At 43.0% G+C, this 25,289-nt stretch overlaps 2 protein-coding genes across 9 annotated transcripts in view; one reads left to right on the top strand and one right to left on the bottom strand.

The window, feature by feature from the left end:
• The window catches only part of GPBP1 (GC-rich promoter binding protein 1), an 86,669-nt gene extending 64,692 nt beyond the window's left edge, over positions 1 to 21,977 (bottom strand). For 3 of the 8 annotated variants that reach the window (XM_031666172.1, XM_021939376.2, XM_031666177.1), the window contains exons 1-2: positions 21,588 to 21,845; positions 19,393 to 20,345 (exon numbers count right to left, since the gene is read on the bottom strand). The gene's annotated coding sequence lies outside the window, so the exon portion shown is untranslated. Of the gene's footprint in view, positions 1 to 19,377; positions 20,346 to 21,484; positions 21,846 to 21,871 lie in introns of those variants that run through there. The other 5 variants (XM_031666174.1, XM_031666175.1, XM_021939375.2 and 2 more) reach the window with 5 other exon arrangements.
• LOC103885117 lies at positions 20,478 to 23,620 on the top strand. The gene is made up of 3 exons (XM_017959357.1): positions 20,478 to 20,553; positions 21,891 to 22,638; positions 23,263 to 23,620. The coding sequence occupies exons 1-3, from the start codon at positions 20,478 to 20,480 to the stop codon at positions 23,264 to 23,266; spliced, it is 828 nt and encodes a 275-aa protein (XP_017814846.1). The 3' UTR covers positions 23,267 to 23,620.
• The last annotated feature ends 1,669 nt before the right edge of the window (positions 23,621 to 25,289 follow it).

Raw genomic sequence — 25,289 nt, 5'->3', positions numbered from 1 at the left:
GGAATATCACTAGTTTTACTTCACAGGAGTATGATTACATACAAGTATTTTGTATGTTAAAAGAACATAAATATTGTGGAATTGATATAGTATTCTGAAAGAACACAGAAAAGAACTGTACTAAGCGTACCCTGCCATTGTAAATGTACTCTTTGATTTTGTTTGAGAAATATTTATTGGAGTCCAAATCATGATTAATTCATATTAAATCCCACTTTATCATGAGATATAGTAAGATTTTTCCTGTTTAACAGATACCTATTACCTAAAGAAACAAATAATTTTAAGCATAAAATTATTGCAACTGCAAAGCCAAACAATATATTCATAACTGGAAAAAAACAAAATGTGAAGCAAATGACATTTGGAGTACCAAAAAGTTAAATAATTACTAATAAACATTTATTTAGAGATAGTCTCACTCTGTCACCCAGGCTGCAACCTCCGCCTCCCAGGTTCAAGCAATTCTCCTGCCTCAGCCTCTCGAGTAGCTGGATTACAGGCATGTGCCACCATACCTGGTTAGTATTTTTAATAGAGACAAGGTTGTACCATGTTGGCCAGGCTGGTCTCGAACTCCTGACCTCAAGCAATCTGCCTGTCTCAGCCTCCCAAAGTGCTGAGAATACAGGCGTGACCACGGCCGGCCTAATAAATATTTATAAAGAACAATAGAAAACTAAGAAACTATGATAATCACTACCATAACAGAAATATAAAAATACTCAATTTACAAAAGATACTGAACTTGTTTATTCTGTTCATTAGTACCCATTACAAATACAACAGGATTTCAAATTCATGATGGCATCGTGACTTCAAAGATCCTATTTAAAAGGCAAAAAAGAACAAAGGAATTAAAGAACAATAAAGGAATAAAACTGTGATAATGAAAAGGCCATGAGCCACTTCATGAAATTTTTGGAATGACATAAATGCAAACGTAATAACTGATAAAACAAGACAACGAAAGCCAAGGCCTAGAAGACATGTGGAAGGTAGAATACAGTGGGAAGCTGATCTGCTCCCCAGAATGCTGAAATGATTTAGGATTACAAAACTGCAGATACAAAGGAGGGCAGAGCGGGAAATGGGACTGAAAAGAAGTAGCTGAAAAACCTGAATGCACAATTGTCTACATGAATATAAGCAAATACAATAACATAACGATGACACCGAAACAAAAAGGAAAGGTAGATTCTCTCAAACGCAAATAAGGAGCTAATATGGGTTCTGGCACCAAAAGATATTTGGCTTTTCAGGGTCCTACAACATTGACAGCTGTTCAATAAGCACTGCTAACATACACATTAACTCTCAAACAACTTTTTATTGCCTCATTCTTAAATATGAACTAATAATCATCAAACATTTTAAGCAAAGTAGAAAGTGAAAGAGATCATTTAAAAAACTATCAACAAAAAGGAAACAAAGAATTTAAGAAATAACTAGCAAGATAAATGAATTTTTCAGAACCAAGGAAAAACAACAACTTCTAGAAGGAAAACAATACCTGCCTGCAAATGAAGAAAAAAATGAGACATTAAGCAAAAAAATTTTTAAAGCAAAAAAAACTGAAGCAGGCCGGGCGTGATGGCTCACGCCTGTAATCCCAGCACTTTGAGAGGCTGACATGGGTGGATCACCTGAGGTCAGGAGTTCTAGACCAGCCTGGCCAACATGGCAACCCCATCTCTACTAAAAATACAAAAACTTAGCTGGGCATGGTGGTGGGCGACTGTAATCCCAGTTACTTGGGAGGCTGAGGCAGGAGAATTGCTTAAACCAGGAGGTGGAGGTTGCAGTGAGCTGAGTCATGCCACTGCACTCCAGCATGAGCGACAGAGCAAGACTCTGTCAAAAAAAAAAAAGAAGCAAAAGATTTTCTTTTACAATTCTGGGAAGCCTAGGGACTGCTTCAGGAGAGTTCCTGCTCTGAGCATGGAAATAAAGATTCTATAACAATTCTTCTCCTCAAATGGAGGAGGAGAATATGTAAGAAAGTCTTGTAAACTGTAAACTACTATATAAATTACTTTAAAAAAAAAAAAAAAAAAAACCGGCTAGGCGTGATGGCCAGGCAGGAGGATCACTTGAGGTCAGGAATTTAAGATCAGCCCGGGTAACATAGAGAAACCCCGTCTCTACTGAAATTCAAAACAGGCCAGACGTGGTGGTTCACGCCTATATCCCAGCACTGTGGGAGGCTGAGGCAGGTGAATCACTTGAGGCCAGGAGTTCCAGACTAGCCTAGCCAACGTGGTGAAATCCTATCTCCACTAAAAATAAAAAAAATTAGCCAGGTGTGGTGGCGCACACCTGTAATCCCAGCTACTTGGGAAGCTGAGGCAGGAGAACTGGATGAACCCAGGAGGCAGAGGTTGCAGTGAGCCAATGTCGTGCCACTGCACTCCAGCATGGGCAACACAGCAAGATTCCGTCTCAAAAAAATATATAAAATAATAAAATAAAATTCAAAACAATTAGCCAGGCTTGGTGGCACATGCCTATGGTCCCGGCTACTTGCCGGGGCGGGGCGGGGGGGCGGGGGGGGCGGGGCGGGGGCTGAGGCAGGACAATGGCTTGAGCCCAGCAAGTCGAGGTTGCAGTGAGTCCTGATTGTTCCACTGTACCACTCCAGCCTGGGCAACAGAGCAAGACCTTGTCTCCAAAAATAAAAATAAATAAATAAAAAGATTATGACAATTGCATTTAAATCCTAGTTCTTCTAGCACCATGAAAGCAAATTTGTTCAGTGGTTATTTGCCATTTATAGCATCTGATGCTATACAACACAAAATAGGTGGAAAACAAAGGTGCACTAAGGTAATGCTTATCCTGAAATTACCAAATGTGAAATCCACCAGACTAAATTTCTCTATTAATTTGATAACAAATTAATTTCATATCTGGTTACTTTGTGTTGAAACTCCACATCAGTAAAGAACAGTCAGAAGAAGTCTTGACTCTGAGGCCACACATGGTGGCTTACACCTGTAATCTCAACACTTTTGGGGAACTCAAGATGGGAGGATCACTTGAGGCCAGGAGTTCCAGACCAGCCTGGGCAAATAGAATCTAGTCCTTGGCTCTACAAAATATTAAGAAAATAAAAAAATAAATCTTGACTTTAAAAACTGAAAGTAGGCCGGGCGCGGTGGCTCAAGCCTGTAATCCCAGCACTTTGGGAGGCCGAGACGGGCGGATCACGAGGTCAGGAGATCAAGACCATCCTGGCTAACATGGTGAAACGCCGTCTCTACTAAAAAGTGCAAAAAAATAGCCGGGCGAGGTGGCGGGCGCCTGTAGTCCCAGCTACTCGGGAGGCTGAGGCAGGAGAATGGCGTAAACCCGGGAGGCGGAGCTTGCAGTGAGCTGAGATCCGGCCACTGCACCCCAGCCTGGGCGACAGAGCGAGACTCCGTCTCAAAAAAAATAAATAAATAAAAATAAAAATAAAAATAAAAACTGAAAGTAACTAGGCAGAGATAGAAAACGCTGACAAAAAGTAACCATCATATAGAAGGAAAAGGAAATACTGAGAGACTATGTGCAGATATCATACTGACTTTTACATATCTTAACCACTGCAAAAAAAAAAAAAATTTTTTTTTTTTGAGATAGAGTTTCGCTCTGTCACCCAGGCTGGAGTGCACTGGCGCAATCTCAGCTCACTACAACCTCCACCTCTCCGGTTCAAGAGACTCTTCTGCCTCAGCTTCCCAAGTAGCTGGGACTACAGGTGCACGCCACCATACCCAGCTAATTTTTGTATTTTTAGTACAGATGGGGTTTCACCACATTGGCCAGGAGGGTCACGAACTCCTGACCTCAGGTGATTCGCCCGCCTCGGCCTCCCCAAGTGTTGGGATTACAGGTCCTCATGAGCCACTGTAGCCAACCGAAAAACTTATTTTAATATTCCTTTCACAAATAAAAAACCTTTGGGCTTAAAAAGGTTGTCCCTAAGTCATCACAGCTAGCTCCTAATGAGCTTCAAATACAAGCAAAGACATCTTACTCCAATGTTTTTTCATCTACATTATGGTACAGAATTCAGTTTCAAAACTGTAACTTCGGTAACTACAACAAAATAGGCTTTACAATTTGCATGTTTCAGGCTAATCAACTTCCTAGAATTAGAAAGTAAATAATTAAACAAAATGTTAAGAATAAAATTTCTAGGTCAGACGTGGTACACTTTGGGAAGTCAAGGCAGAAAGACCATTTACGCCCAAGTTGGAGACCAGCCTGGGCAACACAGGAAGGCCCCATCTCCACAAAATATACAGGCATGGTGGCATGTGCCTGTAGTCCCAGCTACTTAAGAGGCTGACATGGGAGGATCACTTGGGCTCGGGAGGTCAAAGCTGCAGTGAGCTGTGATTGTGCCACTGCACTCTAGCCTGGGCAATAAACTCTGTCTCAAAAACAAAAAAGAACTCAATAGAAAAATCAGCAAAGGATATAAACAAAGTTCAAAGAAACTAATCTTATACGTGCAAAATTTTTTATTCTCATTGAAAAAAAAAAACAAAAAACAAAAAACAAAACCCCATCCTCAAAAACCTAAAACCAGAACTACCATATGATTCAGCAAGCCCACTGCTGGGGATGTATCCAAAAGAAAGGAAATCACTATATGGAAAAGATATCTGTATTCGTATGTTTACTGCAGTAATATTCACAACAGCCAAGATACGGAATCAACCTTACTGTCAATCAATGGATGAATGGATATAGAAAACATGGTATGTACATGGCTATGGAATATTATTCAGCCATAAAAAAAGAACAAAATCCCGTCGTTTGCAACAAGGATGGAACCGGAGGACAGTATGTTAAATGAAATAACAGAAAAATAAATACTGCCACATTCTCTTGTGTGGGAGGTTAAAATGAACTCACAGAGATAAAGGAGAATGATGGTTACTAGAGGCTGGGGAGTGGGAAGGTTGGGGAGATAAAGAGCGGATAGTTAGTGGGTACAAAAATTGGATGAGTAAAATCCAGTATTTGGTAGCACAATAGGGCAACCACAACCACAGTTAACAATAATTATATATTTCAAAGTAACTAAAATGGAGTTGGAATGTTCCTAAGACAAAAAATTACAAATGCTTGAAGTGATATTCCCACTACCCTGATTTGATCATTACACACTGTATGTACCAAAATATCATGACCTCCTTAAATAAGTGTAACTATTATGTATCCATAAGCAGAAATATATATTTTTTTTACACAAGGCAAAAATGCCCAAGAAAAAAGTCTGATACACCTCATTAACACTAGAAATTTACATTGGTACACCTATATGGAGAACAACTAGGCATTATCCCAAATTACACTCAGAAATTCACTTACAGCAATTTGCCTTATATTTACGAGAACTATTCACTAGTGCTACTCATAATAGCAAAAAAGAAACAAAAACAAGAAACAGCCTAATGTACATTAATAGAGGTCTAGTTATACTACCATGCAGCCAATAAAAAGAATGAGGTAACTTTACACATATTAACATGCAATAATGTTCTAAGTTCATTAAGTAAAAAAAGACTGCACAGCAGGGTAGACATGATGCTACTCCTTGTATTAGCAAGCAAAAGAATGTGGTTTTATACACATCTCTAAAATACATAAGAAACTAACAGCGGTTTCCCGAGAGGGGAACTGCTGAGAAACAGGATTAAAGGGGTGACTTTCCTCTAAACCTCTTGTGGTACACACCTTTTGTAATTTGTGTGCATAAATTCAAAACAATTTTAAATCTTTTTTAGTCTGACTCAATTTTACTGTTTCCTGAATAAACTTTTTTTTAAAAAAATCCTTAAACTCTTAATCCATTTTTTTTTTTTTTCTGAAACTGAGTTAGGCTGAAGACCAATCATCCCAAGCACAGGAAACAAGTTCCAACAAATTAATTTTTTAAATGAGCCCAACCTATGAACCAGATAGCACTAACAAAGAATACTTTCCATATATATATATTTTTCGAGACAGGGTCTCAACTCTTATTGCCCAGGCTTGAGTGCAGTGGCATGATCTTGGCTCACTGCAACCTCTACCTCCTGGGCTCAAGCGATCTTCCCACCTCAGTCCCCCAAATAGGTGGAACTACAGGTGCAAGCCACCATGCCCAGGCAGTTTTTCTATTTTTTTGTGGAGATGGGGTTTCACCATGTTGCCCAAGCTGGTCTCAAATTCCTGAACTCAAGTGATCTCCTACCTCGAGCTCCCAAAATGCTGGATTACAGAGTGAGCCATGGCACTCGGCCCAGGCTGTTTCTTTTTGAGGCGGAGTTTCACCCTTGTCACCCAGGCTAGAGCACAATGGCTTGATATCAGCTCACTGCAACCTCAGCCTCCCAGTTCAAGCAATTCTCCTGCCTCAGCCTCCTGAGTATCTGGGATTACAGGCACCCGTCACCAAGCCCAGCTAATTTTTGTATTTTTAGTCGAGACAGGGTTTCACCATGTTGGCCAGGCTGGTCTTGAACTCCTGACCTTAGGTGATCCACCCGCTTTAACCTCCCAAAGTGCTGGGATTACAGGCCATGAGACACCGTGCCTGGCCAGCAGTTTCTTTAGATTTCATCTCATTTAGTCCTCATCCCATCCCCAGAAGGCTGGTGTTACCTTCTTTTCAAAATAAGAAAAATAAGTGTTTATAGATAGATGAGAAGTCCATTTTAAAGTTCCCAAGGTCATAGTACTAGACAGTAGTAGCTGAATTAACCACTCTTGATACGCATACATACCATAAGTAACATAGGATACATCAAGCAGAGATCTTACCTAATACAAAACATTAGCCTTCACAATAGATGTAAGTAACTCCTTTTTTTTTTTTTTTGAGACAGAGTTTCGCTCTTGTTGCCCAGACTGGAGTGCTATGGCATGATCTCAGCTCACCGCAACCTCTGCCTCCCGGGTTCAAGCGATTCTCCTGCCTCAGCCTCCTGAGTAGCTGGACTTACAGGCATTCACCATCACGCTGGGCTAATTTTGTATTTTTAGCAGAGATGGAGCTTTCCCATGGTGGTCAAGCTGGTCTTGAACTCCCGACCTTAGGTGATCCACCTACCTCAACCTCCCGAAGTGCTGGGATTACAGGCGTGAGCCACCATGCCCAGCCAACTCCTAAATTTTAAGTTTTACTCAGGCACTGTCTTACTACTGCTATGTCAAAAAGTACAAAATACAGATCTCGATCACATAGACAAGTAAAAGATGAGCAGTTTGAGCTATCACTGCAATCTAGCGCTATCCCCAGACTACTGTCCTCTCAGCAAATTAAGTACTCGAAGTACTGAACAGGAAGAACCAAAGTGAAAACATTTTCATTCACTTTTCACCATTTCCATTTGTCCTTACAAAAGGAACTCATTTCAACCAGAGACACAAGAATTCATGTAAAAAATGTGAAACCACCAGTCAAGTTAAAAGAAAAAAATTAAGGAACCCTGCTCAGGTGAGTGCATTTTTCAAGTAGTTTTCAAGCCAGTGTTTCGAAACAATTTCATCACTCTCCTGAGGATACTCACCTGTAACAGCCTCAAGTTTAGCATCCTTCTAAAAGCTTTAGTAAACAAGGTCCTTGCAAGGGATCTATAACATGCTTTTCTTACATAGAACGAAGACAAGATCACACAGGTAAACTTTGTAACGACAAAAATAATTCAAGTTCTGTGGATATTTATCTGCATTAGTTTCCTCCTCAAATAAAGACACTAAAAATGAACTATCATGGCCTGATTGCTGAAAATGAGAAGTCTTAAATTCTGCTGATAAATTTCAAAGCCACTCCTTAAATCCTAGATAGGCTGGTGTGGTGGCTCACGTCTGTAATCCCAGCACTTTGGGAGGCAGAGGCGGATGGCTCGCGAGGTCAAGAGATTGAGACCATCCTGGCCAACACGGTGAAACCCCATCTCTACTAAAAATACAAAAATTAGCTGGGTGTGGTGGTGTGCGCCTGCTCAATCGCTTGAACCCAGGAGCCGGAGGATGCAGTGAGCCGAGATCACACTACTGCACTCCAGGCTGGTGACAGAGAGACACTCGGTCTCAAACAAATAAACCCCTAAAGATAAATGTATTTTGTTTCTTTGAACCTGAGAGCAAAAATAACCTAGGTTTCAAGCCTTCTGACTCAACAGTTCATAATTGGGGAAATTTTTAAAGGCAAGGGTCATAGTAAACAAATCTTGATGAGATGAGGCAGTCCCTTCAAAAAGCTAAGAGCAAGGCTGGGCGCGGCGGCTCACACGTGTAATTTAAGCACTTTGGACAGCAGAAGCAGGCAGACCACTTGAGGTCTAGAGTTCGAGACCAGCCTGGCCAACATGGCGAAACCCACCTCTACTAAAAATACAAAAATTAGCTGAATTAGCTGGTCACGACAGCAAGTGCCTGTAATTCCAGCTACTTGGGAGGTTGAGGTACAAGAATCACTTGAACCAAGAAGGCAGTGGTTGCAGTAAGCCAAGGTCGTGCCATTGCACTCCAGCCTGGGTGACGAAGTGAGAATGCCACAAAAAAAAAAAGAAAGAAAGAAAAGAAAAGAAAAAAAGAAAAAACAGCTAAGACCAGCCAGGCACAATGGCTCACACCTGTAACCCCAGCACTTGGGGAGGCCAAGGCGGGCAGATCACTTGAACCCCAGAGTTCGAGACCAGTCTAGGCAACATGGCAAAACCCTGTCTCTACCAAAAAAATACAAAAATTAGCCAGAGATGGGGTACGCACCTGTAGTCCCAGCTACTCGGAAGGCTGAAGCAGGAAGACTGCTTGAGCCCAGGAGGTCAAGGCTGCAGTGAGCTGTAATCACGGACCACACTCTAGCCTGGGTGACAGAGCAAGACCTTGTCTCACGGGAAAAAAAAGGCTAATAGCAAATCCAAAGCCAGTCTTGAATCTAGTGGACAAAAATCTCATATAACAAATTATTTTAGCTTGAATAAATAGGTAGCTGGTGGAGCCATACTGAAATGAGAAATAAGAGTATGAGGCTAGGAAGTAAGACTGCAGTTTGCCTTTTATTTTTTGAGATGGAGTCTCGCTCTGTTGCCCAGGTTGGAGTGCAGTGCCACAATCTTGGCTCACTACAACCTCCGCCTGCCGTGTTTAAGCGATTCTCATGCCTCAGCCTCCTGAGTAGCTGGGATTACAAGCACCTACCACCATGCCCGGCTAATTTCTGTATTTCTTTTAGTAGAGACAGAATTTTGCCATGCTGCCCAGGCTGGTCTCAAACACTCAAGCCATCCACCTGTCTCAGATTTCCAAAGTGCTTGGATTACAGGCATGTGCCTCCATGTCCAGCCTGAGTGTAGCTCTGAACGTTAAACTTGACAAGTAGAGAAGTCAAGGTGGCAGTTAAGTTATAAGCCTAGAATACGGGGAGAAGATCTGAACTGGAAATTTAAACTTGGGATCATTTGCATAAATATACCTTTTAAAGCTATGATATCGTATCACAAATTACACAAATATTATCCCGAGAGTGGAATGCATGTGCTTCAACAATTTTTTTTTTTTTTTTTTTTTTTTTGAGACACAGTCTCGCTCTGTGGCCCAGGCTGGAACAGTGGTGCAATCTCAACTCACTGCAACGTCCACTTCCTGAGTTCATGCGACTCTCACACCTTAGCCTCCTGAGTAGCTGGGACTACAAGCATGCACAATCATGCCCGGCTAATTTTTGTACTTTTTGGTAGAGACGGGGTTTCACTATGTTGACCAGGCTGGTTTCAAACTCCTGACCTCAAGTGATCCAGCCGCCTCAGCCTCCCAAAGTGCTGAGATTACAGGCGTGAGCCACCGAGCCCAGCCTCAATAATTTTAAATGTCATATATACACATATGTATTACATACACACAAATACATTATATGTACATAGATATATATATCTTTGTTGTGTGTATATATACGTGTATCTCATTTCTGCTTCTTCCGTCCCTTCAATGAATACTTACCTATGTCCTCCAATTCACAATCTCTCCCTCCTGGTTGATCATACGGTCTTCAACCACTACCACCTGTGACCAGCCACACCCCCATTGTCTATATTTTACAATTTCAAAGCATTTAGCATTCATTTTTTCACTTGACTTTAATAGCAACAACTCTGTGAGGCACTATTTTATACAGCAAGAATTAAGTCATAAAGACTATGTTGGTCAATATCACATAGCTATTATATAATGTAACAGATGGCACGAAACCATAATTCAAATTCAAGGACTCTTTTTATCCTGTATTCACAGAACTTCACAGCAAACTACATGGACAGAGGAATCTTACATTTTTGCCTTGTTCACTAGAAAATCCCAGCACCAATGATACCATAGGCATTCAAACATTTCCTGAGGCAAAGGAAATCTCCAGCACATAATTAGCACTCAAGAGAGAAGAGTCTCAAATCCACTGTTGAGATAATATATTATAGTAAGTAAGTTGATACTTTTACATCCTACTTTCTTATTTCCAGTATAGAAATGTTGTCATTTTCTAAGTATGCTCAAGTATGAATTAGATACCTAACATTTCAGGTCACTTAAAAGATTGATACACGAATTCAAGATGTCATTATTTTGCAACAGGTTTTACTTCACACACCCACAAAAACAATTTCCTTATTACTCTAAATTTCCTATAAAAGATTTTTAAAAATGTAAGACATCCAATGTTAAAGCAGAAAGAAAAATCAAATACTATTTTATTTATGGACTAGTATTCCATGGAATTAGCATAATACATACACACACACACACACGCACACATCTCCCTCTCAATGAGTCCAGAAATAGACACACATAATTTTATTTTCATCATAGAAATTTCAAGGTGATTCAATGGGGAACAAACTCTTTTCAACAAATGAAACTTGCACAACTGGACATTTATATGGAAAAAAAATGGGGGGTGGTCACCGTAGCTCTCGCCTGTAATCCCAATACTTCGGGAGGCCAATGCAGGAAGATCCCATGAGTCCAGGAATTTGAGACCAGTCTGGGCAACACAGTGCGACTCCGTTTCCACAAAAAAATTTAAAAATTAGCCAGGTGTGGTGGCACACACCTGTAGTCTCAACTACTCAGGAGGTTGAGGCAGGAGGATTGTTCCAGTCCAGGAAGTCAAGGTTGCAGGGAGCTGTAATTATGCCACTGCACTCCAGCCTGGGTGACAGAGCAAGATCCTGTGTACCCCACCCCCCAAAAATTGGACATTTTTTTATCACACCACATGCAAAAAATTCAAAATGAATGAAAGACCTAAAACGTTAAGAATGAAATTACAAAACTTCTACAAAATAGGAGAAAACCCTATGACCTTGGGTTAGGCAATGATTTCTTAGGACACAAAAGCACAAACCATGAAAGAAAAAAAAAAAAAATTTTTTTTTTTTTTTTAAGAGGCAAGGTCCCGCTCTGTCACCCAGACCAGGGTACAATGCCGCAATCATAGCTCACTACAGCCTTGAACTCCTGGGCTCAAGCAAACCTGCCACCTCGGTCTCTCAAGTAGCTGAGGTATGCCACCATGCCCACTTGATTTAAATTGTTTGGAGAATAAGCATCTTAGTATGTTGCCCAGGCTGGTCTTGAACTTCCAGCATAAAAGGATTCTCCAGTCTCAGCCTCCTAAAGTACTGAGACTAAAGGCATGAGCTACCAGGCATTTTATTTCAGTATTTAAAATTTTTGCTCTTCAGAAGACACTGTATTAAGAAAATGAAAACCACAGTCTGAGAGAAATTATTTGCAAAACATGGATCCAAAATACATAAAGAATTCTTACAATTCATTAAAACAACCCAATTTTTTTCTTTTTTTTTTAAGACAAGGTTCACTCTCATTGCCCAGGCTGGAGTGTAATGGCTTCATCTCCACTCACTGCAACCTCTACCTCCTGGGCTCAAGCCTCCAGAGTAGCTGGGACTGCAGGGGGCATGCCACTGTGCCAGGCTTACTTTTATACTTTTTATAGTATATTACTTCTATGATTTTGGAAACACTTTTTGTAGTGCCACCATGTTGCCCAAGCTGGTCTCAAATCCCTGGGCTCAAGCGATTGACCCACCTTGGCCTCCCAAAGTGCTGGCATTACAGGCATGAGGACCGCGCTTCAGCCCCAGTTTTTGTTTAAACAGGCAAAATATTTGAACAGACACTTCACCAAAACACACGAAAAGATGCTATCATTATTAGGGAAATGCAAATTAAAGACACAATACTAATTCCAACTATACACAATGGTTAAAATTTAAAAGACATAACCAGCCGGGCGTAGTGGCTCATGCCTGTAATTTAAACACTTTGGGAGGCTGAGGTGGGCGGATCACCTGAGGTCAGGAGTCCCAGACCAGCCTGACCAATATGATGAAACTCCGTTTCTACTAAAAATACAAAAATTAGCCAGGCATGGTGGCATGTGCCTGTAATCTGAGCTACTCAGACGCTGAGACAGAAGAATCACTTGAACCCGGTAGGTGGAGGCTGCGGTGAGCCGAGATCGTGCCATTGCATTCCAGCCTGCGTAACAAGAGCAAAACTCTTGTCATTAAAAAAAAAAAAAAAAAGACCAAAGATGGTTGCCAAAACAAATTTTAAAGAGTGCTGGTGATAACAACATCCATTGCTAGTGGGAAGGCACACAATTCACATGACCCGGGCAGTTCTGCTAGAGATTTTCATATGAGAAATTAAAACTTAAGTCCACACACCCCGTATCAAAAATAAGAATTAAAAAGAAGAAGCCGGATGCGGTGGCTCATGCCTGTAATCCCAGCACTTTGGGAGGCCATGGAGGGTGGATCACAAGGTCAGGGGTTTGAGACCAGCCTGGCCAACATGGTAAAACCTCATCTCTACTAAAAATACAAAAATCAGCTGGGTATGGTGCCGGGCACCTGTAATTCCACCTACTCGGAAGGCTGAGGCAGAAGAATCACTCGAACCTGGGAGTTGGAGGTTGCAGTGAGCCGAGATCGAGCCACTGCACCCCAGCCTGGGCAACCGTGTGAGACTCCATCTCACCAAAAAAAAAAAAAAAAAAAAAAAGGGCCAGACACAGAGGCTCATGGCTGTAATCCCAGCACTTTGGGAGGCTGAGGCAGGCAGACAGCTTCAGGTCAGGAGTTCAAGACCAGCCTGGCCAACATGGTAAAACCCCATCTCTACAAAAATACAAAACTTGGCCAGGCCTGATGGCAGTTGCCTCTAATCTCAGCTACTAGGGAGGCTGAGGCAGAAGCAGCGCTTGAACTTGGGAGGCAGAGGTTGCAGTGAGCCGATATCATGCCACTGCACTCCAGCCTGGGCAAGAGGGAGACTCCATTTCAAAAAATAAAATAATTAAAGGGAAGAAAATGGAAAGACCAAAAACACTGCACCCACCAAGCTGTGAACAAAAGAATAACTAAAGAACAAGAAACTAAATGACATATCTTGTACATAGAAAGATGCAGAAACTAGCAATTATTTGCAGGGTTATACAGCAAATCTGTTAACTATTCTGATGGGTGGGACAGCTGACAAAATGGGAAAAGCAAGCAGGTAAAACTGAAATATAGAGTCACAACCACAAAACAGTTTACCAGTAACTATGAACATCTTGTTTTTCAACATTTCTGTTGAAGGTAATGGACCTACTTTCCAGAAAAATGCACTGAAATGCCCACAAAAGTATCAATTTCGGAGAATTCTCAGAAACCACCGTCTCAGCCTGGCATGGTGGCTCACATCTGTAATTCCAGCACTTTGGGAGGCCAAGGTGGGTGGATCACCTGAGGTCAGGATTTTGAAAAGAGATGTATTCCCTGGCCCCCCAGCCCCCAACTTTTTTTTTTTTTTTTCTTTATGTTCCCTAGGCTGGTTTCAAAATCCTGGGCTCCAGCGAGCCTTGTGCCTCAGGCTCCCAAAGTGTTAGGATAACAAGCATGAGCTACCATGCCCTGCCCCCTCACCCCTTTTTTAAACAGTATTTTATATGTCAGAGGTTTTGTTTTTGTTTTAGTTTTTGTTTTTTTGAGATAGTCTTGTTCTGTCGCCCCGGGCTGGAGTGCAGTGGCGAGGAAAAACACCGAGGTGCCTGGCCTCTTTCCTTTAATTCTTATTCATTTAAGAGACAGGGTGTCACTCTGCCACCCAGGCTGGAGTGCAGTGGTGTAATCACGGCTCTTTGGCGTCTCGACCTCCTGGGCTCAAGCAGTCCTCCCGCCTCAGCCTCCCAAGTAGCTGGGACTACAGGCACATGTCACCATGCTTGGCTAATTTTTTTTATGTTTTGTAGAGAGAGTCTTGTTACGTTTCCCAGGCTAGTCTCGAACTCCTAGTCTCAAACGTTCCTCCTGCCTTGGCCTCCCAAACTGTTGGGATTACAGGCATGAGACACTGCGCCTTGCCCCCTTTAATTCTTAATTCAGTTTTCAAATTATACTTTAAAGCCATATTTAAATTTCTGTCGAGGTAGGTGGATCACCTGAGGTCAGGAGCCTTGCAGACCACACTAACCAACATGGGGAAACCCCATCTCCAATAAAAACACAAAAATTAGCTGGGCATGGTGGTGGGCACCTGTAATCCCAGCTACTTGAGAGGCTGAGGCAGGAGAATCGCTTGGACCCAGGAAGCGGAGATTGCAGTGAGCTGAGACTGCACCATTGCATTCCAGCATGAGCGACAGAGCGAGATTGTCTCAAAAAAAAAAAAAAATCTTTACATCTGTATTACACTTCACAGTTTACAAAAACCCTCCGTACACATTTCCATCAGTTTAAAGAAGAAACTATGGCCAAAAAAAGTTAGGTGAACATACAGTCACACAGGCATTTTTCTAGATATTCCATAACCTAAACCAAGTTCCCTTCCAGTCTCAGCCATGACCCTTTTTCTACATCACCACCTTACCTGGATCTAAACTGTTACCTAAACATTGATAGATCTAAATACTGTTATCTAAACATTTTTATGAAAAAAGAAACAAAAAAGATGGTTTGGTTAAACAAAGTTAAATAATCTGACCAGGTGCAGTGGCTCACGCCTATAATCCCAGCACTTCCCAAGGCTGAGGCAGGTGATCACCTGAGGTCAGGAGTTCGAGACCAGACTGGCCAACATGACAAAACCCCATCTCTACTAAAAATACAAAAAATTAGCTGGAGGTTGCGGTGGGGACCTGTAATCCCAGTTACTCGGGAGGCTGAGGCATAAGAATCACTTGAACCTGGGATGCGGATGTCACAGTGAGCGGAGATTGTGCCACTGCATTCCAGCCTGGGTGACAGCAAGACTCTCTCTCAAAAAAAAAGAAGTTAAATAATCTGGTCTGGTTTTAAGATCTATCCTCACTTGCTTATTTTACTTTCAGATTAGAAGTCCTCCTCAATTATCCCTTTCTTGAAACTCTCCCCATTTTTTTTTCTGTTCACTCTTCCTGTTCTTTCTCCATTACTCTTCTCCCTTACTCAATTTTAATGTATCAGCAGCTTCTACCATAAAAATTCATGTAACTATTTTAATTCAAAAACAAAGACAAGGGGCTGGGCCCAGTGGCTCACACCCATAATCCTAGCACTTTGGGATGGGGAGGCGAGCAGACATCTGAGGTCAGGAGTTCGAGAACAGTCTGACCAACATGGTGAAATTCTGTCTTCTAAAAATACAATATCAGCCAGGCCTGGTGGCACATGCCTGTTATCCCAGCTACTCAGGAGGCTGAGGCAGGAGAATCGCTTGAACTGGGGAGGCAGAGGTTGCAGTGAGCCGAGTTCATGCCATCGCACTCCAGCCTGGGCAACAAGTACAAAACTCTGTCTCAAAAATACCCAAAAAACAAAAACAAAAGGAGACTAGGTAAAACAAAGCTATGCATTTAGCTCCATGCCTGTGGAAAGAGGTTACGGGTGAAAGAAAAATACAAGGTCAGGCACTTGTGGCTCACGCCTATAATCCCAGCACTTTGGGAGGCCAAGACAGGAGGAACCCTTGACCCCAGGAGTTCGAGGTTGCCTGAGCTACAATCCCGCCATTACACTCCAATCTGGGTGAGAGAGCAAGACCCTGTCTCTCACACACACACACACACACAATTTAATTTTAGCTAACCAAAGATATCACCCAAATAGTTACTAGCAAATAGCAACACAGTAGTATCTCTTAGTTTATTACCAAACTCCATTAGTAGTCTGTAATCGACATCAACCAGAGAAGCAGTACATGAAAAGAAAAACAAAAATATCAAAGATAATGCTCAAATAAATGAATTAGCAAAGTAAAATCCCCAAGAAAGCAGTGTAAGTATGGCATAGTGCTGAGTATGTGCTCTGGAGTCAGACTGCTTGAACATTTATTTGGTCAAGATTACAATTCTAACAAAGTAACTTTCTCCCAGTCTCAGCCTCCTTAAATCCTAATTTTCTCATCAGTACCACAGTGACTATAATAGTACTTTCCTTACGGGATTAAGAATTAACTAAAATATGTCACATAAATTACACAGCAAAACATATGACACCATCATCATCTATAAATGTTAGCCACTATGATTATTATTCTTAGAACTACAGTTTACAAAGGGAGAAAAAAGGAAAATATAAAGAGTAGGAAAGAAAAGGAAAAGTGGTGTAACTTCTGGGGAAAATCAGCAGTCCAGCAATAGTTCCAATTACCAACGGGTGGAATTACTTATTTCAATCTCCAGAAAATAAAATACTGAAAATATCTGTCAAAATGTTCAAGTAAATCTGTCCTTGAAGAACTGCTGTAAGCTAAGTTCACAAATGTTAGACTATTCACAGATTAAAGTTAATTGTTAAAAACTCTGATCTCTGGAGTAATCTTTATTCTGACACTACTGCTTAGGGGTAACAATACCAATAACGGCAATTTAGAAGAAAACAAGGCTGGACGCAGTGGTTCATGCCTGTAATTCCAGCAGGAGTTCAAGGCCAGCCTGACCAACATGGTGAAATCCTGTCCCTACTAAAAATACAAAAAATTAGCCGGGCGTGGTGGTGGGCGCCTGTATTCCAAGCTACTTGGGAGGCTGAGGCAGAATCGCTTGAACCCAGGAGCGGAGGTTGCAGAGAGCTGAGATTGTGCCACTGCACTCCAGCCTGGGCACACGACAGAGCAAGACTGTCTCAAAAAAAAAAAAAAAAAAAAAAAAACCCGAATAAATATTATACAGTTTTCTAGGAATAATGATCGTCTGACTCCAGCTCAACTTCTTAATCATATTTAAGATGTATATTCTGGCCAGGCGCGGTGGCTCAAGCCTGTAATCCCAGCACTTTGGGAGGCCGAGACGGGCGGATCACGAGGTCAGGAGATCGAGACTAGCCTGGCTAACACGGTGAAACCCCGTCTCTACTAAAAAAATACAAAAAACTAGCCGGGCGAGGTGGCGGGCGCCTGTAGTCCCAGCTACTGGGGAGGCTGAGGCAGGAGAATGGCGTAGACCTGGGAGGCGGAGCTTGCAGTGAGCTGAGATCCGGCCACTGCACTTCCAGCCTGGGCAACAGAGCGAGACTCCGTCTCAAAAAAAAAAAAAAAAAAAAAGATGTATATTCTTAGGTAACTTGAGAAGTCACTGAATTGAGGAATGAACAAAATACAGGCTCTCCCAAGTGAAAAGGTGTGGAATGTTCTCACCAATTTTATAAATCAAGGTAGACAATTAGAACTACTACACACAGGTCTGACCGACAACACATATAACATAATCTACTATGACAAAGGGAATTACTGAACTCTCTAACATCAATTTCAGGGAAAAAAAAAACCGTGTATTTTTTACTACCACTTTTGCTCCATGGGGACTAGCAGGATTCAACAGTTTAAGCAAAAAAAAAAAAATTCGTTCAAAATAAGCAACTGACAAGTTATTAGGTTAGGCCATTCTGGTAAAGGGTTCAAAAATTACAATTTCGGCCTGGCACATGGGCTCAGGCCTGTAATCCCAGCACTTTGGGAGGCCAAGGCACAAGGATCACCTGAGGTCAGGGGTTCGAGGCCAGCCTGACCAACATGGTGAAAACCCGTCTCTATTAAAACAAAAACAAAAACAAAAACAAAAAATTAGTCGAGCCTGGTGGCGGGCTTCTAAATTGCCGTTACTGATATTGTTATCCCTAAGCAGTAGTGTCAGAATAATCCCAGCTACTTGGGAGGCTGAGGCAGGAGAATCGCTTGAACCCGGGAGGCGGAGGCTGCGGTGAGCCAAGACCATGCCATTGCACTCCATCCTTGGCAACAAGAGCAAAACTCGGTCTCAAAAAAAAAAAAAAAAAAAATTACAGTCTTTCGTCTCAGAAAGACAATTGAAATAACCCTCTGAGTTATACTCATGTGTTCACTAATATTAATTGCCTAAAAATTAAATTTTGTCAGTAGTCAAAGAGAAAAAAAATTAAATTTTAGTGTATCTCTTTAAAAAACACTAAATGCCTGTGATTCACTGAAAAATTAAACATAGTAACTAATAGTAACTAAAAACACCATTTAATCCTGAAAAATACAAACATTAAAAGATAACTCTCCTATCTGTCAAAACAATTTCTATTATAGCAATTAATATTCACAACATTTTTTTTAAAAAAAGCTTTATTTATAAACTTAGCCCAGCATAACATCAAGTGAAAAAAAATGTATACTCATATTTTCTTAAGTTACTTAAAGGTTCTTAATTCAGCTTGCTCAGTTCCTCTGAGCTGCTGGTCCTGGTAATACCCTCCTTTTTTCAAAGTAAAGTTTTAATTAAGAAATAATCTGAAATACAAAACCATTTCAACAAAACTATTTCAAAAACTTAATTTCTATAACGGATTAATATGTTAGGAACAGTTATGCCTTAAAACCAGCTAGTTCATGAAATACATTAAAAACTACTACCTGTAATATAACCAAACTATGTAACCCCAAATGCAACACTAAACTGTAGTTCGAATGCAGTCTAAACTCACATTTGAAAAGTAAACTGGCTATCAAGGCACATGCATTTAGAATGCAAACTGGCTAAGAAGGCACGTGGTGAATTATTTGTTGCATTTTTTCCTACCTTTCTACCACTATGAATGAATCCTTAAAGCCTAAAGCAATACATACTGACCAGACGAATTTAGCTTTTTACTTAAAAAGCACAAAAACCTGTAGCTTAGGACTGTTTGAATCTGAAAAATTCCTAAGCTTTAAAAAGGTTTTTTCTGAATTTCAGTTTACTCAGACAATGGTTAATAGCTGTTTTGGGACTGTCAAGGAAACTGAAACCAAGCACTATTACTGCAAGAAACTGAAAGGCTTCCAAGAATAACATAGGATAAACTCGACTCCCATTACAGTTTACAAATGAACATTTGATTTGCTCACCATAAAAGTACTTACAAATTCCAACAGGACTGCACAGGAAGGTGTTGGTTTTTTCTTTGTAATCTTTGTTTTCCAGTTTGTATTTTTATTTTGTATCCTCTGAAATAATATCGAAGTTCTTTGAAGATACTTAACCTATGACTATTTGACATAGAGTTACTTCAAGTCAGCTACCCATACTTCTGTTTTAAAGTTTTCATATGGCTATCTCCCGAATTAGCCAAGTTCTTTAGATTTAAGATCAAAGTCTTCTTTATTATTCCATGTACTTGCCACTGTTGTACTTGTCCACTCCAGATGAAATATCCAATTTACGAGCCAAAAAGCAAAAACAAAAAGAAAATTTCACATCTGAAGAGCATTCCTAAATATCAGCATATACAGAGACACACATAGCTATCTCAACACTACCATGCTGCCGGGAAACTGCAACATCTTAAATTTCTACGTAAATAAAAGATAAAAGGAAAAAAATTCGGTATTCTTTCAATGTCTTCATTTAGAAAAAGTGTCCCATTGTAACACGAAGAGCTGAAGTCAAAAATTCCTAAAACTTTCAATAAAGGTAAAAATAACCTGCCATGAAACTTCAGCAATACTCAGTCATTTGAAACTGCTGAAACTACTCAGTACACAAATCAACGTCTCTCAGTTTCGGCTGAAGAACCCCAACAACGGGGTGGGGGAGGGGGAAGGCAAAAATTACCACCAGCTGAAATACTGTAACCAGTTATATAATCCGTTTGAACCAAAATACTGAAGAAATGCTGCCTGGGTCTCTTTTTAAGTAGCTTGCTGAATTGTTCACTACTATCAATTCACTTCATAGACGATTCTTGCCAATTTTAATAAACTTCTGGGGCAAAATTATCCAAAAACATTGTAAATCCAAAATGGCCACTTAAAATATCCGGGGCCTTCTACACAAAACCTAGAAGATGATCTTCGTATCTGAGTAATTCATTCACCTGTAAAAGTTATGAAAAAAAAAAAATTATATACTGAGTTTTGATTTTGAGCTAAAAAAATCAATCCCCAACTTAAAAAGTCAACCTCTGGAGAGAAAATCACTTCTGTATAACCTTACAGGAGCCTGGAAAATGGCTTTACCCAAGCAAGCACCCGATAAAAGTCTACTGAATGAAAAAGACATCGGAGTAGAGGGAGGTAAAAACGGTAGGTGACGGTATTATGGAGGGCAAGGGCAGATTTCACCTGGGAAGGGGTGCAGATCCAATATTGGGGAATTATATAAGCAAACCTTCTTATACTTCTTGAATACATTTGAAACTATGAAACTGTCACTTAATCTTACAAAAGATCTTCTCCAACCCTCTTCGATGTACCAAGGAAAACGAAGACAGGTGTGTTGCCACGGAGCATTAGCAAATGTAACTCAGAGAATAACAAATGTAAAGAAAAGGAGGCTCCCTCCAAATTAGAACGTCTACCAGAGGAGGCATATTCCCCCAGTAAGGCCAGAAAGGTGAACTAGAAGTAGGGCAAACCTGCTCCTTAAATTCTCCCGAGGAGACTTCCCCACTTCTGAGGGAGCAGAGGGCTAGAAGGTGTAGGTTTCCACTTCCTCGAATTAAGAAAACAGCTTTCTCCCAAAACTGAGGGGGTGGAAGGTACAGGGCCCTTTTCGTAAACCACAGGAAGAATGGTTCTCTCCCAAAAAAGCACATGTCCCCTCAGACCCCACAAGACTCGGAGGAACAAAGTAGCCTTCGCCCCAGTCCACGGCAAGTGCCACGGACCTGGGAGAGGCGGGGAAAGCTAAGGCGCTACTGAAGAAACCGCCGAAGGCCACAAATCGGCCTCGACTCCCTCAGCCCTGAGAGGGGTAGTGGTGCAAAAGCAGGCGGGCGTGTGCGAGAGGCCGGGGGAAGGCCGAGCACGGAAGGCGTCGGACCCGCTCCCAGCCTCCGCCAAACGGCAAACACCCCCCAACCAAGCTGCCGGGGCTAAACCACCCACCCCCTCCTCACAACCGCCACCTCCGCTCCACCCGGGCCGAGTCAATAGCTACAGGGGCCTATCCGCGCCTCCCTCCCCTCTCACTCCTTGCTCCCCGCCGCCCCTCCGTCCGCGGGCAGCCTCTCACCTCGCGCCGCCAACGCCGCTCCCGACCCCTCAAACCCCAACACGGACACGGGCACTCCCCTTCTCCCCCGGACTCCAGCGTGGAGCCTAGAGGACGGTGTTACCTTCTGCCCCACCAGAGGTGCCCCTGGCCTGGGGGTGTCGACGCGCCTGATCCCGGGAGAAGGTTTTCGGTACTTTGAATAATCCCCTTTTGCCGCTTTTCCCTCCCCCACAACCAGTCTCAGTCCCAAAATGGCGCCGACCCGATCCGCAATGTTCTGGGCCAAGTCTCGCGAGATCGTGGACAGTGGCGAGGCGGGGAAGGAACTAGAGGGGTTGAGAAGAGGGGAAGGCGGGGCGAGGAGAAGGAGGGAGAAAGGGTGTGGTAGAAACGGTGCGAACGAACCTACTGGGCGGGACACCAGGAAGAGCGCCTCCACCAGAGAACCTTCTGGCCCAAGCAACCGCTCACGCCGCGGTCAAAAAAGCTCCGCCCTCTACGTCGGGCGCCTGGGGGGAGGGGGAAGAAGGCGTGGCTAAGCCTGGGGGCGGGGCTTTGAGGAGGCCCCGGAGCAGGGGCGCGCGGGGGGCGGTGGCTCCACGCGGTGACGTCAGGAGCAGCTGGAGTCGGGGATTACCCCCTGCTGCTGACGTGAGGACGGTGAACAATCGGGAACGTTCGGTGGAAGGGGGAATTCCCCGCCGCTCTGTGAGGCGCCCCTCCTCCCACACTCCCCCCCGCCCTGGGCTGCTTCGGAGTCCGGGCTGTTGGGGCCGCGGGGAGGGCGAGAGAGGAGTGCTGCGCCCGGAGGCGGCCGCGCAGGCTCGAGTGGCGCGCGGCGCGGCGTCTTCTCCAGTTCTAAGCTCCCGAAGCCGCGCCGCAGCTTCTCCGAGCTTCAAGCTGCGGAAGACGCCGCGGCGCGCGCCTTTCGCCGGGTACCCCGCTCGGGCTTCGCGCTCGGGCCTGGGTGAAGTGGCGCTCACACGGCGCCTATGCCCAGCCCTGCGCAGGCGGAATGTCTGCCGAGCCGGCGCCGGAGCGATAGGGTGGACTGAGGGGATGCTCCACCTTGGCGTGCGAACGCGGACTGTGTCGGGCGTGAGAGGAGCACACGGGAGCCCTACGGCGGAGGAAAGCAGACGTGCTGGGAGCCAAGCCCAGACTCTCGGAGGGTAGAAATGGCTACTAGATATAATTGTGCTAATTATTTTTCTTTCTACTAAATTTGCAGTAGGTGAATTATTCCAACAGTCAGAGTATCAGAACCACAGAGCCCATTCGAGATTTTTAAAAATCAGTATTATGGTGTTCACAGTCGTTTATCTAATTGTGACACCTTTTCGCCTTATAATCGTAGCCTCACTTTTTAACACCTGGGAGGTTGGCATTCCAGGGGAAAAAGTCACATTTGTTTAGAGGGAGGGTGGGGGGAGGTTGTCTCAAAAAGGGAAAGTCTGGAAAATAAAAATATTTAGCTTTTCGCCCTCCCCTAAGCCACAAGGACTTCATAACGTAGAAACTTTATGGTACTTGTATATGCATTACTGGGTTTTTAGTTTAATGGAATGTTTCTAAAAGATACCTGAAAAACGGGTGGAGTGTAAACTCACCAAAATTTACCGTCGCCAACCTTTTGTTTTTATCTTTATCGGGAATTGGCCACTTTGAGCAATTAATAATGCCCCTCTGCGGGGCAAAGGAAAGGGAATTAACACTTGCTGGATGCCTTGCCCTTGCCAGGCATTTTAATGCTTGTATCACCCTCTGAGGTGGGTACTATTTTGCTCATTTTGCAGATAAGGAAACAGGTTGAGATTGATGTGTTTAACAGTACGGAATATGGAAGTTGGGCACCACGACTTGGCTGTACCACATTTAAACAAGTCTATTAGGGGCTTGACGCACTTTGTTTTCTCTACACCACGTTGTTTCCGTATAAGCGACTTATGTATTGGGAGAGGACGTGCTCGTGCTTTTATTTGTAAGCATGATATCAAACCAAGAAAAAGTAAAGGAAACAAAAAAAGATAAAACTGATAACTTGGAAACACAATGTGGGCCTTTCATGTGACAGAAGACACTGTAAAGTTGAAGAACTAGTAGTGAAACAGAGAAACAATTGTAATAAATTACAAGCAAGTTGATATTTATATATATTCGGTTACTATCTTTAGCGTATGTTTTATTTGCATAATAAAATATAAAGAGCTTTACAAATTATTAAGAAAACGATAACACCCACTCTTTTAAAAAGTTAAGGGCGGACCGACTGTGGTGACTCATGCTTGTAATCCCAACACTTCAGGAGGCTGAGGCTGGAGGATCACCTGATGTCGGATGAACACAGCGGAAACCCCCTCTCTACTAAAAATACAAATATTAGCTGGGCATGGTGGCGGGCATCCCTAGTACCAGCTACTAGGGAGGGTGAGGTATGAGAATCGCTTGAACCCAGGAGGGAGAAGTTGCAGCGAGCCAAGATCGCGCCACTGCACTCAAGCCTGGGCGACAGCGTGAGACCCTGTCTCAAAAAAATTAATCACCGGGGTGCGGTGGCTCACACCTGTAATCCCAGCACTTTGGGAGGCCGAGGCGGGCGGATCATGAGGTCAGGAGATCGAGACCATCCTGTTTAACACGGTGAAACCCCGTCCCTACTAAAAATCCAAAAAAAATTAGCGAGGCGTGGTGGCGGGGTCTGTGGTCCCAGCTACTGGAGAGGCTGAGGTGGGAGAAAGGCGTGAACCCGGGAGGCGGAGCTTGCCGTGAGCCGAGATCGTGCCACTGCACTCCAGCCTGGGCGACAGAAACTCCATTTCAAATAAATAAGGCCGGGTGCGGTGGCTCTGGCTCAGGCCTCTAGTCCCACCACTTTGGGAGGCCGAGGCGGGCACATCACCTGAAGTGAGGAGTTCAAAACCAGCTTGACCAACATGGTGAAACCCCATTGCTACTAAAAATACAAAAAATAGCTGGGCTTGGTGGTGTACGCCTGTAATCCCAGCACTTTGGGAGACTGAGGCGGGCGGATCACTTGAGGTCAGGAGTTTGAGACCAGCCTGGCCAACATGGTGAAACCCCGGCTCTACTAAAAATACAGAAAATTAGGTCAGATGCGGTGGCTCATGCCTGTAATCCCAGCACTTTGAGAGGCCTAGGCAGATGGATCACCTGAGGTCAGGAGTTCGAGACCAGCCTGCATAACATTGGCGAAACCCTGTCTCTACTAAAAATACAAAATTTACCAGGCTTGGTGGTGAGCGCCTATAATCCCAGCTACTTGGGAGGCTGACGCAGGAGAATCACTTGAACCCAGAAGATGAAGGTTGCAGTGAGCTGAAATCACGCCATTGTACTCCATCCTGGAATTGCACTCCAGCCTGGGTGACAGAGGAAAAAAAAAGAAATACAAAAAATTAGCTGGGCATGGAGGTGGGTGCCTGTAATCCCAGATATTTGGGAGGCTGAGGCAGGAGAAGTGCTTGAACCTGAGAAGCAAAGGTGAAGGTTGCAGTGAGCCGAGATCGCGTCACTGCACTCCAGCCTGGGCAGCAGAGCAAGACTCTGTCTCAAATAAAATAAATAAATAAATAAAAGTCGAGAGCATGGACAAGCTAGTCGTGTGTGTGTGTATACATACGTAACGTATGGGGGGATTTAATAATTTTATGAAAAAATGTCCCACCTCACTAGAAATCGGAAAAACTGAAAATAAAATTAACAGTGATATACCAGTTTCACATAGCAGACTGACAAAGATTTTAAAAAGACCAAAAACCTAGATGAGGATATAAGGAATCGGCCAGGTGTAGTGGCTCACACC

This window comes from Papio anubis, chromosome 5, assembly GCF_008728515.1.
Source record: "Papio anubis isolate 15944 chromosome 5, Panubis1.0, whole genome shotgun sequence".
NCBI lineage: Eukaryota > Metazoa > Chordata > Mammalia > Primates > Cercopithecidae > Papio > Papio anubis.
The sequence above is the reverse complement of the archived record's forward strand: the minus strand, read 5'-3'. Positions and strand labels throughout refer to the sequence as shown.